Source organism: Trichoderma reesei, assembly GCF_000167675.1.
Source record: "Trichoderma reesei QM6a unplaced genomic scaffold TRIREscaffold_3, whole genome shotgun sequence".
In the NCBI taxonomy this organism is placed as follows: Eukaryota; Fungi; Ascomycota; class Sordariomycetes; order Hypocreales; family Hypocreaceae; genus Trichoderma; species Trichoderma reesei.
In genome coordinates, this window is record NW_006711150.1 from 711,845 (window position 1) to 730,848 (window position 19,004).

The following is a 19,004-nucleotide window of genomic DNA, read 5'->3' on the forward strand; positions in this document are numbered from 1 at the left end:
TGGCACAAGATGTTTCAACCAAGAACACCAACCAACACACCTGAACCAATCGATGGCCTGCCAGCCTTTCGGACAGGGATAACCATAATCCATGTTACCGAACAGGCTGTGTACGATGTACGAAGTACCGCCTGCTTCAGGTGATTGTCGGATTATGCTGGGATGGAATACTCGACAAGAAGCATGTTAGCGATCACCACATAAAACAGCAGTCTAGATCTTGGGATGCATGGCGCATGGGATTCGCAATGATACGCACTAAACAGTTGCGCTATGCTCCAATTTTGCAGGGATGGATATAGCCTTCATAGTCATGAATACTAAGGGTTCATTTCAGGACTGAATGGAGGATGGTATATGGCCTTTAAGTTACATAAACAGCGTGCTGTAGTATAAAAAGGCGCGGCCACCGGAATTGAGAGAGCAAGACCTCGCTTCACACCGAATTTGATTGCTCAAGCGTCTTTTCACTTGTGACCTACATCCTTTGGACTCAGTGCAGAATATCTGTGCATTCAGATTTGTGTGCAACTCGTCGTATAACATCTGCAGGGTACAGACGACAAGTACGGTCATACATGTCTTGAAGCCTCCAGGCTACCCTGCAAACTGGCACATGAAGTGGCACACCTCATCAGAAGAGCTTGCACATAGAGCTTAGCATCGAGAAAATTTGACTAGGCCACTAGAGGCTTGAGATATAGAGACATTGTTCAGGATTTTGAAGCGGTTACAGCAGCATGCTTCCTCATCTCCCTTCATGATGCGACTAGAAATCCACACAACCCAACAACACTCGACAAAATCTCACCCAAAACTCATGTTCCAGACTCAAAGTGGAACATGGTACCTTACCAAGTGCATATAACATCCTAAAGTGGTGTGTTGACTTTGTCTGCAGACCATGTCCCCCTACAGCAGACGACATTATTGCGCTGGCCTGATATATCTATGTATCCTACCTATGTTGTAGATTCTCGGAGAGATTGGCCTTTTATGCAAGTTTCTTTTCCCAATGACGCAATGAGAGACAGCATAGGCCACTTTGTGCAAGATTATGGCCTGTAATGCCATGTGTTGGTTATCATCTAGATGGCTCTTCCGATCAGGATACCTCGTCCACACCTACTATCGATGCTGCGACACACATGAAATGTCGTGTTGGTCATTACCTAGCGTTCGTGATTAATCCAGGTTGAGCGTTACGTGTACAATATATCTTTTACTTCATACTCTACTGTTCCCGCCGTTTCCATCTGTCTAGCTCCGCTCGAACAATGCTACCTCAACAGGCCCGTGTCACCTCTTCAGCAAGTCAACGTTGCCTACATGTACAAATCAAGCATACTGCACAAGCTCAACATGATGGCTACCAAACTGTTAGGGATACTCTACAAATTTTCATCTCGCAGGTTGACTTTCGAGGCTGGCTCAGCCTCGTTTCAACAGGCGTCTCGTTTACATATATGCCCCTGTTCCAGAAGACACGGGGAATGTAGTAGGACAAATACGGATCAGCCCTCAAAAGACGTCCTGAACTTAATGAACAGGGTACTAGGTAGGTACATGACTGATCGTTGAGGTAAGGCTGGTGACGACATGAATACGCGTAACCTGGTACTTACATGTACCTTGGAAGAGATGTAACTGGCAGTTACAGGGCGGTGAGCGCACCTGAACTGGAAAAAGGGCAAATCTTTAGTTGGTGCGCCAGTTCCGCACATAAAACCACAACTTGCATCTTCCATCATCTCGAATATACATACATCGTCCATTACTTCACTCCCTTCTCCCTGTTTTGTATACTTTGACTTGCCAGCGCTCATTATGGCAGACAATTCTTTACTTGCGCCTCCCAACATCAGGCGACGGAGACAGAGACGAGGCCAGGCGCTGAGGCGGACGACGATACCGGCCGTGGCCCAGATCAAGCTGACCAGCACTCCAAGCGACATCAGTAGCCGTCAAGACTGCCCCTTTATACACGCGACTGAGTGGAAGCTTGGATGCCCACTACCAAGAAATCAACTTCCCGTTGATACCCCAATTAGTGACTCATTCAAGCCTCGGATTCCCAGAAAGCTGCCGAACGACTTGATGAAAGCGGCGAATCTCAGCTAGGCGCTGGCAGAGGGCAAGACACGTCCACGATTTGCACGGCTGCTGTTCGCAGAGACGCTTCAGAGCAACGCGCGCCTTCTGGCTGCGTATCTAGGATTTGACACAGTGACACAGCTGTATATCTTTGTCGACTTTGAAGGTAAGCACTCCACAGCCCTTTATCTCCTCGCTCTCCCAGACGTTGTGTGGTGTGTCAGTCAGGTCAATCGTTGACTAGAGTACCTTACTCATATGTGACTTCTACGCAGTGCCAATGGTGCTCACCCAGCTACTCGGGTTTTACGTCAATCGTGGTCAGCCGCTGCCGCGTCATCGACGGCCAACCGGACATCAGAATGCCAGCTGCATCATCTCCCAAGCGTACAGAGTGTGGGGACGCTTTGGAGAGCTGCAACAGAGGTGGCCACATCGCAAGGACAGTCTGGATGGGAGAAAACCAAGTCAGGTGATGGTCCTGCCTGGCTTCCGCTTTGTTGATGAGGATGATGTTTCTACCGCCGTCCCTGACTACTCATTCTCGCTACTTGCAGCCTGCTACAAACTGATGAAATCGCATCCACTTCGATTCTGCCATAGTGGCTCGTTGAAACCAGAGGAATATGTCTGGGGCATTCACCACGAAGACTGGATGCGGGCTCATGCAGTTATTGTCTTTACAATCACGAGGCAGCTCACAATAGAAGGCATCGTCCAAAGCTGCCGAGATACGTCCGCCGCCCTGAAGTTTGGAAGCCCATACCACATGAGCCTAGACTCGGAGATATATGGCTATGTCGCATCTGAAGAGTTGGCAGCTGGTGGACATCTTCTCCGAGATCCCGCACACGACGCGATTGATACGCAGTTGATGTCGCGGCGTGCAACAAACGAAGAGATTGCCTACGTGCTACGGGATATTGTTACATGGCGGTCCAAGAGCGACTTCGAACGGTTGAGCATACTGCAGGACCCTTGGGGCGCATTGGTCGAGGTTGTGACAGATGCCGTCTGTGTAACCCTCGATCTGATCACCCCCAGTATAGACTGGCAACTCGACATGGACGGCCCACGAGTCTCGTCGAACTCAGCGCCAATGAACAGCAAACAGCTATTGCATCTGAAGACGTGGCTCAAGGAGCAGATGCAGCAGCAACACTGCGACAAAGGAGTATCTGCCGAATTTGGGGACATATTGCCTCTCAGCACTGCTGACCCCGGACTGGACAGGTCAAGGGAGATGGACGCTTGGTTGGGATACAGTCCTCGGTTCAACGAAGAAAGCTTGTTTGATATCTGCGAACGGAGAGGTTCTGGTGTGTACGATATAGCTACGGAGAAGGAATTACAGGCACCGCACATCTCAGGTACGCGACCTTCCGCCTCTGCTGCTACCCTCAAAACACGGAGGCTTTGTTTGCCGAGAAGAGGAGACAATGTTGCTTTGACCTACCCAAGTCAATCTAACATAGGTGGCAGACGCAAATCAAGTGGCACAACTGCTGGGAGGGCCCCTGCGATGCGCCATGCTGTTCAGCCAGTGCGGTACCGGGAAAACACGTGTGATGCTGTTGGCAATCAAGTTTTTGATCGAAGAAAACTACTCTCTCTCGGATCTTGGACCTTTCAAGCCAAATGTCATCATTATGCCCTTGGCAAACTTTGGCACGGCCGCAAGGGAACTGGAAGTACGATGGCATGATGTGTTTGATATCTGGGTGCTCTGTCGTCCTACGGACGGCATTCAGTTCACTCACCACAAGACAATTGACAGCGCCGAAGAGTTCCAGCAGCACATTGACAAATGGGCCGCGAGAAGGAGGGACAAGGAGGTTGCTCGCGTCCTTCTTTTGGCATCCTATGAGAGCTGGCTAGAATTTCTTCCAGTCTCGAAAGGCAGTCAACAGTTGGCGAGTCAGGCAAGCGAGGCCAATGTCTGCTGGGATGCGCAAAAAGAACGAAAACGAATTGCTAGTGTTGAGCCCCTGTGGAATGTCGTTGCTCTGGACGAGTGTCAAATTCTCCAAGGCGATGACCATTGGTATCGGCAGATGGTAGCACATGTGGATCGAGAGGCCCTTCTTTTGGTGTCCGGGCACCCGTTCCTCACTCTTCGAGACATGTCTACCTATCTTCAAATACTGTGGAATCCAGCCTGGCCGTTTGGATACCGCCCTGGATCAAATTTGGATTGTCGTGAACTTCTCCATGACCCGACAACCTATCAACGATTGATGCTTAGGGAAGCTATTGAAGGGATATCTCTGGATCGCCTGATCAGCACAGGTTCTGAAATCAATAGCGAGGCGTATGAGAACCTGACGGAGTGGCAAAAGGTACAATGCGAGCAGTTCAAACTCTACGTTCTCATCGGATGCGGACCAGCGTATCTACTTCATCCAGAACTTTTCAGGGACCTCGAGGTTCCCTCACGACGAAGCGTTGCGCCTCTTGGACCTGTAACCAGACAGATCTTGGACATGATATCCGTCAGGCGAGGCATGTACACGCCGATGACACTTCCCGATGGCAGAGTTACATGCCTGGGGGAAGGCGTCGGTCGTCTGGCTGTCCGGACTATTGAGCTCATGCCGCCAGAATCAGTGAAGCAGGGGCTCCGCGAATCCATGTCTCAGAGCGTTGGTTACATGAGCATGGCTCTTGTGAGAAGTGTGGTGAATGCCTCACCGCAAAAAGCCCTTCTTCCCCGACTGTCTATGATAAGCACAGATGTCAAGAATACGACTCTGACATGTCCGACAAAGCGCCTTATCCAGAACTTGCACATTCTGCAGGAGGGCGTGTTAAGGCACCCAATATCCATTGAGACGACGGGTGGGCTGGAGTGGCTGTTTTATAACACGAGGGAATCTCGGAGTCTGGAGTTCCCTTTGGACAGGCTGAGTCAAGTCAAGTATGTTGCTTCGGGCAGCCTAAAGTATTGCCATGTACTGCTGAGGGCACTCCAATGCCAGGAAGAGGAAGAAATGCTCCTGCTATTCACAAGTTCCCCGTTGACTGGTCGGTAAGTTGCTTTTCTGCGCCAGGCAGCAAGCACTATGTGCGACGCATGATGGCTTCTCTTTACCTTTGTGTCCAACTCGGTGCCGGCAGAGCTAACTTTGGTTTGACAGAATCCTTACCGCAGCCCTTGTAGCTTGTGGAATCAGGACTCTTCATCTTACATCAAGACACACTCAAGCCGAGATTGACCGAGCCGTCAGAGTCTTCAACCACAAGTTCTCACCGTATACATGCCTCGTGACGACATTCCAGGTGCTGGGCCTTGGCGTGAGCCTGCATGAGTTCTGCCGTCGAGGCATCATTATGGAGCTGCCTCCGAATTATGGCATGCTCTTGAGCGCAATGGGCCGGCTTTGGCGAGTCGGACAAGAGAGAGACGTCGAGTGGGAAATCCTCGTCGCCAGTTACAGCTTCGACCCCTGGCTGGAGGCGGGAATTACGGAACAATATGCCGAGCTATTGGGCGACCTAGGGGGCATCGACGAGGCCATTGAAGGCCGCAGCCGGAGACTCGCCGCTTTCGAAATCATCAGAGAGCAACTCGGCCAGGAGTATTCACGATACCACCGAGCTGCCGGGCGTTGGAAGTGGTCGGCAGACGCGCCGATCTGGCGACACAATGGGCTATTTGAGTCGGCGCTGGGTAGGTTTTGTCTCAAGCATCCAGAAAAGGCTCACTTGATGCAGCCAAGCACGCTTGACGCTCTTCTTCGGGTTTGGAAGATTGGGATGGAAGTCACCTTGGAGATGGTGGAGGAAATAGAAAGATCGTGAGATGCCGAGACAGATGTGGGAGGCAAGTCATGAGCGGCGTTGGTATAGCTTACCTTTTGCATGTTACTTGTAGCGGTGCTGTATTTACTTGGATAAAGAGCGTTGTGTTTATTGTCCGGAAGCGTGATATGGTATTGGCTGAGATGCATTGGATAGATGGCAAATGGTATCCAAGAGCTGAGTGAGTGACGGCTGACGGTGACGATAGAGCGAGACTTTTCATGTTGATTCTCGAGAGGCACCTCTACATGAGAATCAACGAGCAGTGTAACTCTACGTGAAGAACGTGAAGCAACAAGGAGAGAAAAAGAAACACATGTGAATTTTCCAGCCCTGCCAAGTCTCCGTCGAGCACATGAAAGAGAAAGAAAGAAAGAAGAGGGACAAGCCAAGAAACAAGCCGCGGCAGCAGCCGTGTGGATTTACCCCAGATCTCGCTTCTCCGCACAACACTGGGCTTTTCCCCGCAACTAATGCAGGTGAGAATCCCGGGAGAAGTAGTGTTACCACATAAAAGATGAAGAATCACTGGAGGAAAAAAAAGGCGGATAATTGAGGAGTCAAGATGATGATTTTCATGAGATTTTTCCATGTGCGGATTGGTGTCTGTTGGGGGGAAGCAGGCCGAGCAGGTTTTGTGAGCTGCCTGATTTGGGTAGGGGGCCCCGGCGGAAGGGAGGGGGGGAGAGGTTGATATGGCGTGGTTGAATGAGATGAGATGGTGAGTTGATGATGGAATGGATGAACTAGGAGGGTTTTTTGGAGGAGGAACTGGGATGGGTGAAGGTGTGTTGGTTGGTTTGGTTTGGTTTGACGTGGACGTGGATGGGTGGATGTGTGTGTAAGTGAGCGATTGGTAAGGGGGGGGGATGAGGGTATATAAGGATCGTGGACGACTCTGCCACCGGGAAAAGAATCGGTTGACCTTGCTTTTCTGCCACAGGATTGTCTACCCTTGACACACTTGAACTCAGCTATATTTTCAATCCAACTGCAACTCCTTCAACATCATCAGAATGCATCTCCACCGCACCCTCCTCACCCTCCTCCCAACCCTCCTCCTCACAAGCGCCCAAACCCCAGCAAACCCCATTCTCGACGCAATCACCTCCATCTCGGCACACACAACAACCCTCAACACGACAATCTCCACCTGGACGGGCTCCCCGCTCACGCTGCTCGCCATCACCGCCCAATCCGGGAGCCTCCTCGAGAGCATCTACGGCGGCACGCACGCAGCCTCTCGCGCGGCGAACCTCACGCTGGACCAGACGCTCGCCGTGGCCTCTGCGACAATCACGCTCGCCACGGACGTCAACCAGACCATCACCACGATCATCGGCGCCAAGAAGAAGTTTGACAGGTTGATTGTGGCGGATCCGGTGGTGCTGCTGAATTTGAAGCTCGAGAGGGATGCGGCGAGGGATTTTGCGGATAGGGTGGTGGAAAAGGTGCCGGTTGATTTGCAGGGTGTTGCAAAGGGGTTGACGCAGGGGATTGATGATAGTTTTGCGGAGGGATTGGCTGCGTATGAGGTGTTGTGAAGGCCTTTGACTGACTGGAATTCTGTCGCGTTCAAATGGCTGTGTTGAAGCCCAGGATGAGTGAATAAAGGGGGGGAGGGGGGTGTTTATATGATCTGGATTTCAAAACAAGATGTCATGATTGCTTTTTGTGTGATTTTTTTCGGTTCGTTCTCGTGATTCGTATATACAAAAGACCCAAAATCTTCTCTTTTAATCCATCTCGTCCACCGTCTGAGCATCAAACCCAAGGCCATCCCCCAGCACCGCCTTGCCATCCTCCTCGCTCACCGCAAAGCGCCAGCCAAACTTGTCCTCCACCTTGCCCAGCTGGATGCTCTTCAGCGCCGTCAGCACCTTCAAGCACACCGGCCCGGCATCCTCCACGCCGTCGGGGATATACGTGACCGTCTCCGCGCCGCCGTCCTTGTCCGTCCTCGTCACCTTGGGTCCATCAGCAAGCCCCTTGGTGCCGCGGCGCGTGATGCTCCGGATGGGAACCAGCGCGGCGGCCGTGCCCGCGGCAAAGACCTCGCTGAAGGAGGGCAGCTCGGCGTACTTGATGGGGCGCTTCTCGACCTTCCAGCCGTAGCTCCGGGCGAGCTCGAGCACGCTGTTGCTCGTCACGCTGTCAATGACGCACTTTGAGTCTGGCACGACCAGGGTGACGTCGTTCTCGTTGTCGTCGGCGCCCGCCTTGACGCCGATGAAGCCGCTCGTGCTGAACTCGTCAATGTCCTCGTGCCGCGCGCTGTCCAGGTGCAGCGTGATGCCATAGCCCTCGGCGCGCGCCTTGTCGCTCCAGCGCAGCACGGGCGCATAGTTGCCGCCGACCTTGGCATGCCCCGTGCCGTTGGGCGCGGCGCGGTCAAACTCGTCCAGCACGAGCGCCTTGACCGGGTGCGACCCGTGATAGACGCCCGTCGGGATCACAAAGACGCAAAAGGTGTACTCCTCGGGCGCCGACAGCCCCAGCTGCGCGCTCGACCCGTAGATCTGCGGCCGGATGTACATGGCGGCGCCCGTCTCGTGGGGGGGCACGTAGCCGGCGTTGAGGGCGACGGCGGCTTTCACGGCCTGCAGGAAGAGGTCGACGGGGACGGGCGGCATGCAGGCGACCTCGGCCGAGTGCTGCATGCGGACGGCGTTGCGGTCGGGGCGGAAGATGGCGATGGAGGCGTCGCCGGGCATGCGGAAGGCCTTGAGCCCTTCGTAGGCCTGCTGGCCGTAGTTGAGCGCCGGGGCCATGCCGTGGATGCGCATGTACGGGTCCGCGACGAACTTGAGCGGCGTCCATGTGCCCGTCTTGAGGGAGTAGGTCGATTCGATGTGGCCGTTGACTGCGATGCTGTGTTAGCAGACAAGATCAGACATATGTCTGGTTTGATTCTAGACGGACCTTCGCGGACGCGGAAGCCGACGTTGGACCAGTCAATGGTGTTGACCGGCGGCGGGGGAAAAGCCGTGGAGCCCATTTCGAGGACTGATTGTCTTGTGCTTTGAAGTTGTTGTGGTTAAGAGGGTGTGCGAATGAGTGTGTGGGTTTGCGACAAGAGTTTTTGAAGCAATTCGGAGTTGAGCAACCAGCCAGACTATGTTGACTGTAGGTAGCTCACACAGTTGTGGGTATAAAAGATTGATGGCAGCAGCAGGCCCGGAGGACGGAGGACGGAAAGACGAAGCGCCACGCCGATCGCTGTAAGAACCCAATTCTCCAACCCAATTCTCTTCAGTAAGTCATTCACAGCAATGAGTCAAGTAGAGAGAGAAAAGAAGGTGAGGAGGATGCTTAGCAGGATGATGATATCTGGCCAATTGATGTTTTTTGTCGTGTAAATATTATCCGGCGTCTTCTTTCTTTTCTTACATGCACACAACAGCCGCAACCCGTCTTTAATTGGTACGAGGAGTCATTCCATCCCAGAAGAAGCAGCTGTCTAATACTGTAATGCCATCCCACCTAACAAAACAAGCCGATCTCGCTCTGGGGTCGCCTCCGCTTCCGGCCTTGCGGTCACTCCCCCCCCCCAAGCTCCGCCTGTGTTTCCCCGGACGATGTAATGCAGAGCACATAGACGCTTAACGAACAACGAACGACATGAAGTAGACGCTGTGACTTTTTGAGAGCGGCGAGTTGACATTAACAAATGCCGAGTCTGTTAAGAGAAGGAAGCAGTTAGAGAGGCGTCACATAGTGCCTACTGTCGGACATGGTTTATGACTAAGAGCCAAGGTCGTCCGCTATACTCCAAAGCTGCAACCTCTCGAAAGACCCGTCCGTATAAATATGAATTCAACTCACTCGACTGACCCCTTTTACCAGAGCCATCAACGGCACCTGTCCTCATCTCTCAAAAAGTCGAAAGCAACAGCAACATTTCAGAGCCACATTTCAGAGCCACATTTCAGAGCCACATTTCAGAGCCACAGTTCAAAGCAACTAATAAACACTCCCTCAGCTCCAGCTCCAGCTCCAGCTCCAGCTCCAGCTCCAGCTCCATCCCCCCTTCAGCTCCCTCAAAACCTTGTCGCCCCAACTTACATCATCCCATATCCTCCCCTCACATCCCCCTCAACCCATCTCCATTCTATACCCAGACTCAGACACATAACAACAACACAACGCACCTCTTCTTCTTCCCCACAAACCACCCCTTAACACCCAATCGTCCCAGTGTGGCTCACAACTTCAACACCACCTTCGACTCCCAAACGCCTAGTAGCCGCGGCACAAGTCTTGATTGATATATTTATACTTTCCTAGTGTACGAAAATAGTATCATGATCGCCTCACCTCCATCGTACGACTACATACAGCCTACTGTTGCCACTACATCACTCCAATTGACCTACTACCTACTACCTACCTAGTAGATAGCTGATTGACTACCGATTGGACAACTTTGACACGGAAAGTGGCTCGCTCGCTCGCTTGCTGCTTCAACGCAAATAGCCGACCTGCATCTCTGGAAATTCCGGAGAAAGACAACGGCACCTCGACATGAGAGCAGACATCTTGTACCAAATATACCTTAACCATTTTCTTGCACGCGAGCGCTATCCGTAAAGCTAGCTATGTACCATCAATGCATGTCCGCCAATGCGTGTCTAATCCGACGCCAATACCATGAAACGCAACAAGAGCAAACAAAGCGGCCAACTAGAAATGCATGTAGAAACAAGCCGAATATCAAAGCTTGTAACAGAACATGCTGGCAAGTTGTGATGAACAATGAACTTTTTTTTTTCACCTCCTTTCAAACGTAAAACTCGTTGCTCCATTTCGTACGGATGCAAAAGAAAAAAAGGGGTACTCGTGCTATAAAAGGCCCATCCATCGTGTAGACCATGCTCTGCGGCCTGTTCAGATATATAATTCAGACTCCAATGAAAGCCGTACGCCTCCTTTTCATATACCAGAGACGCCTTACAATGACGAGAAACAGGAGGAAAAAGTGTCAAGTAAAACAACTGCGAATGGAAAAGGAGAGTGGTGGGGAAACTAGGCAAAGACTGAGGCAAGGATGCTTCCCTACGACACCGATGCCAGACGCTGAAGGCAGTTCAAGACACCTAACACACCATTAGTCTCTTGTCATGATGCATTGTGAACAAGAAAGACTTACCGCTCACGCCCTGGGTCAAAGTGGCCGCCGCCTCGGTGCTTCGGCTGCCAAGGCTCACAGTAATGACATTCTTGATCTGGTTCTGCTCGCCCAGGTTGTTTGCCCATCTAAACACCTTTTCGTCTTCTCGTCCGTCGCCGACAACCATCAAAAAGTCGACGGGCTGCTTGTGTGTCTCATCCGACTTCATGTGCTCTCCCAGCTGCTCAAACACTCGCTGAGCCGCCGTGCACTTGGTCCAGTCCAGAGGCTCAACCACAATGGCTCCGTCCGTTGCTACGGCGTGCACCCGCAGCGACTCGCAGGCATCGTTGACGTGGCTGGCGCAGTCAGAGGCCTGGCGGGACGCCGACTCGTAGTCCTCTGCGTTGTTGTAGTGGAACAGCAGGCTGCAGCGCCTCTCCTCGACATGCGTGCCGGGCGTTCTCTCCAGGTAGTACTGCATAATGGGCTTGACCGACTCCTTCCAGTTGGTGATCTGGTCCGCGTCCGCCATGGCTACCCACTCCTCCGAGCCGCAGTCCTTGAGGAAGCAGCCGTTCTCGGCAATCAGGCCGAGGTTGGGCACGCGGCGGAAGACCCGGTCCAGCTCCTCCGGCCGTCGACCAGACATGACGTAAACAGTATTTCGCTCGTCCAGCAACAGGTCGTTGAGCACGTCGAGCGTCCGCTGTGGGCTGACGGGGATGATCTGGTTCACGGGGCCCCAGCTGACCAGGGTGCCCTCGTAGTCGAGGATGAACAAGCGTCGCTGGGAGCTGGTGTACTTGGCAGTGACGGAGCTCATCGAGAGGCGCGGCACGTACGTCTGGTCGCGCTTGTGCTGCTCTTCGTAGGAACGGTCCAGGTGGCCGAGGAACTCGCTGAACCAGTGCGATCCCGTCTGGTGCGCAACGGACTGGTAGAGCTTCTCCCACCGGCGCGTCTTCTCCTCCTCGCTCATCTCCAGCGCCTGCTTGATGGCGTCGGCGCACTGGCGGTAGTCCCAGGGGTTCACCGAAAGTTCGTTGCGTCCAAACAGCGACGAGGTTCCGGTAAATTCCGAAAGGATGAGGGAGCCGTGCTTCTTGTTGGGGAAGATCTTGCCATCCTGGCAAAAGAGATATTCGTGCGAGGTCAGGTTCATGCCTTCACGCTGGCTGGTGATCATGAGCGCATCGGCAATGGACAGCAGGGCAAGGTACTGGGCGTAGTCAATGTCCTGCTTGAGGTAGACCACGGGCTGGTAAGCCAGGTTTGCCCACGTCGAGTTCACGCGCGTAACGATGTCGGAGACGGCGGCATCCAGCTCGGTAGGCTCGCCCGCAGAGAGCGCCACCTGGATCAGGACAGTGTTCTCGCGCCATTCCGGATTCTTATTCAGGAACAGCTCGTATGCCAACAACTTCTGCCGGACGCCTCGCACGTGGTCGAGCTTGTCTCGCGCAACAATGAGCTTCTTGCCCTGGTAGCGCTCCTGCATGACGGCCAACCACTTCTTGACCTCGTTTTCCTCGCGGTGCTTGTTGAGGCTGACGGGGTCAATGCCAATGGCGTTGTGCACCACATCGACGAACCGGTCCTCTAGCTGGATGCCCTCCGGCGTGGCCTCGACGGTGAGGATGCGGCTGCAGGTGAGCAAGAAGTGCCTCGTGTACTCCTGGATCTGGAAGCCAATGAGATTGGCGCCCAGCATGCCCTCGAGGAGCTCCTTCCGGACAGCCAAGCAGCGGAAGACTTCGGACGAGGGGAAGGCAACGTGCAAGAAGAAGCCAATCTTGGCCTCGGGCAGCTTCTTGCGGATCATGCCGGGCACAAGCAGCAGATGGTAGTCGTGGATCCAAATGACATCGCCGCGCTTCCAATTCTGGACAATCTTGTCGGCAAAGGCCTGGTTGACCTTGACATAGTACTTCCACGAGTGGTCCTCGTACGCCTTGCTCTTGGGGTTGTCGGGGATCTGGTAGTGAAAGACGGGCCAGAGCATCTGCTTGCAAAAGTGCGTGTAGTGGCCGTCAAAGTCCTTGTCGGAGCAAAAGACGGTCAGCATGTCGTACTCGGTGGCCAGCGTATCCTCAATGTCCTGCTTCTGCTGGGTACCCTCGAGAGCGTCGGTGGGCATGCCCAGGGTGCCGACCCAGGTGTAGTCGGAGAGCTTGCCGTCGCGAGCGGCGGCCAGGGCAGCGTTGCGAAGACCGCCATTGCCCTGGTCGGCGTTGACGACGCGCCACTGAGCAGTGGCAAAGACCTTGTCGTGGCTCTCGCTACGCATCAGCGTGCGGGGCTTGTCGATGCCTCGACGGCCCATCTCGGTGGCCTTTTGCAGGGTGCGGCTGCTCTCGAAGATGTCGGCCGGCGGCGGCGTGCTGGCGCGAGACTTGGGCTGGTCCGCACGACCGCCCCAGACCCTGTTCTTGTCGGTGGGCGACTGGTCGCTGTGCGGGAACTGGATACGGAAGCCATCTTCGTTGGCAAACGGATCGGGAGAGTTGGGCTCGTCGACCGGGGTATGCGGCGGGGTGATGTCTGGTCGCGGTGCGAAGAGGCTGGGCTGGACATCCACGGGCGGAACCGCGGGCGGTTTGGGCGGCTCAAAGGCCTTTTGGCGCTTCGTGAGCGTGTGACGACGACGGGAGTTGCCCGGCAGGTTGAACTGGATCGTCTTGGGGAGAAAGCTGCGAGAAGCAACAAAGCAAGATGACGTGCATTAGCCTCAGTAGCGTGGATGTCGTAGCCGCGGCTACCAGCAAGGCAGAAAAAGAAGAGAGGGAGAGACGGGCATATCAAGGAGGGAGCAGCCTCGATTGTGACGGCCCGACTTACAGAGAGCAGATAAAGACCGTCATGGTGGGCAATGGCTTGTTGGACGCAGCCTAAGGTCGAAATTGCAAAAGACGGCGAATGTCCCAGATGGGAGATTGTTCTTGGTTGGTTGTCTGACGGAGGCGGAACGACGGCGAGACTTGGCTCCGGCAAGTCGATGGCGATGCGTAGCAGAAACGAGGCCGCAAGAAAGCGAACGATACCGGTTCCCTGTTTCCGCTGGATGGCAGGTGAAGCTGAGTATCGGCTACGGCAGAGACATGCGGGTAGACTAGCTGCTCTCCCAAGGTCGTCTGTCGATGGAGAGAGTATGTGTGTGTGTAGTAGCGGTGTTGTCGAGCTTGCAAACAGGTGAGCTAGAGGAACAACAACGAGAAGATGTTTTGTGATGGAGAAGGAAGAGAAAGAAAAAGAGGCAGAAGGTTCTCGAGACGAGCAGAAAACAAGGCTCAAGTACCAAGAGCTGGGCAGCAAAACAGGCCGTCCGGTGCTTTTTCTTAGCCTCTTAGCAGTGGGCAAGGGAGCAGCAGCTGCGGAGCCTTTTCTTTTTATAAGGCAAGACAGACAAGACAGGAGGTCCACCTGCTAAGGCCGGTGGCTGTGATAGGCTGGGGCTTGCCAGACGGCGGGTGAGAAGTGATATCAAGGCGGGACAGCACGAAGCTACTGTTAGAGGGGAATAACAAGAGAGCGATAGAGTTCAAGGCGTCAGATGTGAAGAGCAGCGGCCTGTGAAGATCAATGGGAGATAGGTGTCAAGCCACTTGGTTGTGGAGGGAGGGCGTGAGGCGAGGATCTTGGTGCTGTGCTGCCCGTCTTGTCTTGAGGCTTTCGCGGGACTGATCGGGATGCTCTCGATTGGATGCCGTCTGAGCAGTGCAAAAGACAGAAAGGAAAAAAAAAAAAAAAATGTTTCGGTCGGCCCGCTTGTCGTGTCACCAGTTGCGACGCTGCGAGGCTCGAGGCGGGGGGCCCTTGTCGCTTCCTTGGGGATCTTCTTTGTGTTGACGCCGTTTCTTGACCTTGACCTTGTCTGTCTTCTTACTCGATCGAGGCGTTTCCTTGCATCCGGTGCCCCTCGCGACAGGGATACCAATTGGGTATGAAACGTGCACAGAATTTGGAGCAAAAAAAAAAGAGAGAGGGAGAGACAAGGGTGTGGTGGTAATAGGTAATAACTGGTGCAAACAAGCAAAAGCAGAGCAGCAAAAACACACGGAGGCTGAATTGACTTCTCACCACTTACCTTGTCTTGAGCGCGGATAAGCTGATGGTGCTGATGTCTGTCTGTCTGTCTGTTTGTCTGTCCGTCCTGAATAGAACTGAAAAAGGTCGAGAAAAACAGTGTTTGTTAAGGAACTGGTGCTTGTTTAAAGCACCAACCAACTCTGACGTAATGGCTCGCGAAGCTGGGCAGACCCGATTGCGGTGGAGTTGCCATTGCTCAAAGCTGACGTCCTCGATGCCCGGATAATTGTGGGAAGGCTAGCGTTGAGACGGCTGGAGGCTTTGGTCCGTTTGCTCGTCAATTCTTCCACTACTACTACTAGGTATTATCGTGTCAATACGTAGGTAGAAACCTGGGGCCTGCCAAGCACACCCAAGCCAGCCCAGTGTCCGTTTGAACATGACTGTTATTAGGTAAATCCGCAAAACGGCGGCAAATGGGCGTCGACGATGGCGCCCTCAGTTCCGTTTTGCTAGCTGTCTTGGGACCAACCAACAAGGGAGGGGGGCGTTGCTGGTGCTTGGCCTCCTGGGCCAGGCATCGCGACACGCCTCACCCACTTCCTGGCCCTCCCGCATCGTGGCAGCTGTGCCCGTCACTGTGCAGCCATGCAATCACATGTGCGTACCTATTATGTGTTGCGTTCCTGCAAAGTCCGTAGCGGCTCACGACATCAGGGCCAGGGAAGAACGAACGACTTCATGCTGTCATCATTGTGCCTCCGTAATGCATCCCGAAAAAAGTCTCCTGCTCTCTCTACTCCTCTCACATCTCACACGGCACAAGCAGCTGCAAGGCAGAAGAAAAGCTGAAGTGCACTCGGCCATCCGGGCCACCCCTCCCAAACTGGGCTTTTCTCTCCTGTCAGAAGCAGCAACGTTTGTTTGACACAAAGCTTCAAAATGTCCAGGGTTGGGTGTGGTATCAACTAGGCTCAGCGTGTTATCGTGTGTGTGTGTGTGTGTGTGTGTGAGCCACGCGCTTACACCAACTCCCATTGCCCATGACCCTTTTTGCGCAGCTTCTGGGTGTTGCACAAACGCGCCGTGCCTCTGCGCGCAGGATCGCAATTGGGAATCCGCCGCCAGGCCTCGTGCTCGGCCGGCGCCTTTTTATTTGGGCCAGGCTGCGCGAAATGACAGGCTGGCGAGGCGCGGGCTGAAGCGTGAAGCGTGAATCACAGGCATTTCTCAAGGTCGCACGGCATGGCATGGCATCATCGCCGGTGCCTCTTTGCTGGTGCAACCTGTTTCCTGCGTTCACTGACTTAAAGAGCTGGTGCATGTCTGTGCGGGCCGATGATGACTCGGATTCGATTTGCCCCGTGCTTTTTTTGCTCCCAGGCCGTGCTGCCCATATGTGTAGGTACGAGAAAATGCACGCCGTGATATCGTGATCAACAGCGAGGGGAATGACTCTTGCGTGATGCCAACGGCGACCGTTACAAGCGTTGTACCTGTGCGAGTACATACCGGCAGGATCGAGATATAACTTCAGACACACACCTGAAATGGTGGTTCCGGAAATGTAACGTCCATGAACCCTGTCGGCCGGGAGTTTGCGGCCCGGGAAGCATCACGACGAACCAGGGCCAGCCCAAACGAGAGACGACGGAATCTCAACGAACTGGCTGTGACACGCTCGTCCCAACTGCTACGGGCGAGGGGGACGGGGAAATAGGTACGATACAGCTGTTTACAGAGTTTCCCATATTGGTCGATCAAACGCACAGTAGGTACTGTACAGCAGCACCCAACTGAGAGACGAGGCAAGAAATCCGCGCCTCTCTCGCACTTCGTTTACATCCTTCCTCCCCGCCACAGCCCCCCCTCTAAACACAGCCATGGCAGAGCATCCAAAAAGGTACCTACCACTCGCCCGGGTAACAGACACGTGTTGAGCGCTTTTTTGGCTCTCCAGACTTCTGGGGAAAAGAGAAATGTCTCTCGTCAGTGGAAGCCTCTGGGGTAAAACGTGAAGAGAGAGAACACAAGTCACAGAAACGGGAGCAGTAAAAGCACTGGAATCCCACCCCCCTGGGTCTTTGTTTGTGCCCAACAGGCTCCCAATCGGATCCATTTCTGATGGATCTTCTGCCCGTCATTACCGTTTCCAGGAGCTGCATCTTTTTTTACGTTTTTATCCTTGGCCCGTCGATGGCTCACGCGCCGGCGCTTGTGGTCTCTTTGGCGGGATCTCGATCTGCCTTGTATGTACTGTGCCTGTAATATCTCTGCCTCCCCTCCGGTCATTTGCAACATGTTACATTCTTTTTTGAGTCGAAGTTATCTGTTTGCTTCCACGATATACTGTACATGCCGAGTTGATGATACTCGTCACAAAGAACCCTCTCGTGCAGCCCCAGAAACCGCCTCCAATTATCCCAAGCCCAGCTCCTCCTCGCCAAAGCCATCATCATTCGACTATCCTCAGCAAACTTTCAGCTAACAACTAACCCAAAAGCCATCACCAAACCTGGCCCACATCACGTCCAAAGTCTTTCTCTTCTCTACTAGGTTGCTAGGTATGTCCAAGCAGAAGAAAAAAGCCTCTCAACCCTAGCACCCTGGTAGCGGATCGACGGAGACAGAGAGACAGAGAACAGCCCCATCGGCGGGGGTGGAGATTACAATGGATCCAAAAAAAGCCCATTGCATTAATGCTGCTGTTTTCTCTTCCGTTGTTTTCTCTGTTTTTCTTAATGGTTCCTCGGCTTCGTTATTGGTGGCTCCCCTTGTCCCTTGTTCCGTTTTCCTTGCGTTGCATTGGACTTTGAACAGCCGAGTGAGCTCCGGCTGGCCGTGCCTTACGGGCGTGTCGAGGCGCCCTCCCGCTGGTGATGATGAATGAATCTGGCCGTTCGGTTGCCAATAAAGATTCTCCTACAAGGCCTTATCAACGTACATATTGGGATGCAGTACAAGTACGTCAGTTCGTAGTACAAATACCTTGATATTACAGACTGTACCTCGCCGTCAGGTCCTGTCTACCTTATCCAAGCGGCGAACACAGCTCTCCTGCACGGCAGCATGTATCCAATAGGCCTCCGTCTTTTGTCACCGTTTCCCAACACAAGCCGCCCAGGGTAGAGCAGAGCCCGCGGATCCGTATAATAAGCCTCGCTGGAGAGCAGCGATCCGCTTCACCCCCCCTGCTCCGGTCAGAATGGAATAGCCTGCCTGCTTGCTTGCATGAAGCACTCACTCGCCCTGCCTTTGTCCCAACAACGACAAGCCAAAAATCACTCTAATACCTACTACGACCACTTTCGTACCTTTACATCAGGGCCACGATACTGACCCCTACAAGCCAAGTCCTTGACACTTTGGTGTGTCAAGCATACCATTTATTCCGCCGTCCTCATTCGTCTTCATAGTTCCCAACCCTCATCCCATGCATGAACAAAAACCAAATGAGTCAATCAATGGCAACGCTTTCACATGCAAAAGCACAGAAACCAACACACAAAAACAAGCCCAAGTATATTATTCTCTCCCAACCTCGATCCTCCCCTCCTCCATCCCCCCTTGAAACTCAGCCCGGGACATATCATCAAACAAATCGCACCTCGATGATACCTTTAGATGCGCTGTTTTTTCTTCCCCCTTTGCCATCCCCAGCGTCGTCCATTTCCTCTCCCACGTTGCTTTCTCAACCTGTATCATTGGCCCTGTCGATCCCTGCATCACTTGTGGCAAAAACGGAAATCAAGCAAATCACAGAGATCCCATCCAGTAGGTATTATCCGCCGCCTCGGATTGGAGATGAATGTTCCCCGATTGCTTTTTTTGGTAGTCTTTGTATCTGTATCTTGCATCCATGCGCATTAGTACGTAGTACCTAAGATAGGTAGTAACAGCATCTCACTTATTAGTAATACTTTGTTTCTGCCTACCTACCTCTCCTCCCGTCCTCACTCCATCCAGGTAC

At 53.4% G+C, this 19,004-nt stretch overlaps 4 protein-coding genes across 4 annotated transcripts; 2 read left to right on the plus strand and 2 right to left on the minus strand.

The window, feature by feature from the left end:
- Positions 1 to 1,599: 1,599 nt before the first annotated feature.
- On the plus strand, positions 1,600 to 5,895 carry TRIREDRAFT_104276 (uncharacterized protein; the record flags this gene model as incomplete). The annotated part of the gene is made up of 5 exons (XM_006962617.1): positions 1,600 to 1,617; positions 2,122 to 2,260; positions 2,370 to 3,464; positions 3,577 to 5,122; positions 5,232 to 5,895. The coding sequence occupies 5 exons, from the start codon at positions 1,600 to 1,602 to the stop codon at positions 5,893 to 5,895; spliced, it is 3,462 nt and encodes a 1,153-aa protein (XP_006962679.1).
- Positions 5,896 to 6,911: 1,016 nt separating this feature from the next.
- On the plus strand, positions 6,912 to 7,439 carry TRIREDRAFT_104277 (cell wall protein; the record flags this gene model as incomplete). Its single annotated transcript, XM_006962618.1, has 1 exon — positions 6,912 to 7,439. The coding sequence occupies one exon, from the start codon at positions 6,912 to 6,914 to the stop codon at positions 7,437 to 7,439; it is 528 nt and encodes a 175-aa protein (XP_006962680.1).
- Positions 7,440 to 7,631: 192 nt separating this feature from the next.
- On the minus strand, positions 7,632 to 9,244 carry TRIREDRAFT_75294 (branched-chain amino acid aminotransferase; the record flags this gene model as incomplete). Its single annotated transcript, XM_006962836.1, has 2 exons — positions 8,818 to 9,244; positions 7,632 to 8,758 (listed from the first exon to the last, which is right to left on the minus strand). The coding sequence occupies exons 1-2, from the start codon at positions 8,891 to 8,893 to the stop codon at positions 7,632 to 7,634; spliced, it is 1,203 nt and encodes a 400-aa protein (XP_006962898.1). The 5' UTR covers positions 8,894 to 9,244.
- A 1,706-nt stretch (positions 9,245 to 10,950) lies between these two features.
- On the minus strand, positions 10,951 to 15,109 carry TRIREDRAFT_75295 (glycosyltransferase family 20; the record flags this gene model as incomplete). Its single annotated transcript, XM_006962837.1, has 4 exons — positions 15,093 to 15,109; positions 13,847 to 14,186; positions 11,045 to 13,698; positions 10,951 to 10,991 (listed from the first exon to the last, which is right to left on the minus strand). Exons 2-4 carry the CDS (start codon positions 13,867 to 13,869, stop codon positions 10,951 to 10,953), a joined length of 2,718 nt encoding a protein of 905 aa, XP_006962899.1. The 5' UTR covers positions 13,870 to 14,186; positions 15,093 to 15,109.
- Between the last annotated feature and the right edge of the window lie 3,895 nt (positions 15,110 to 19,004).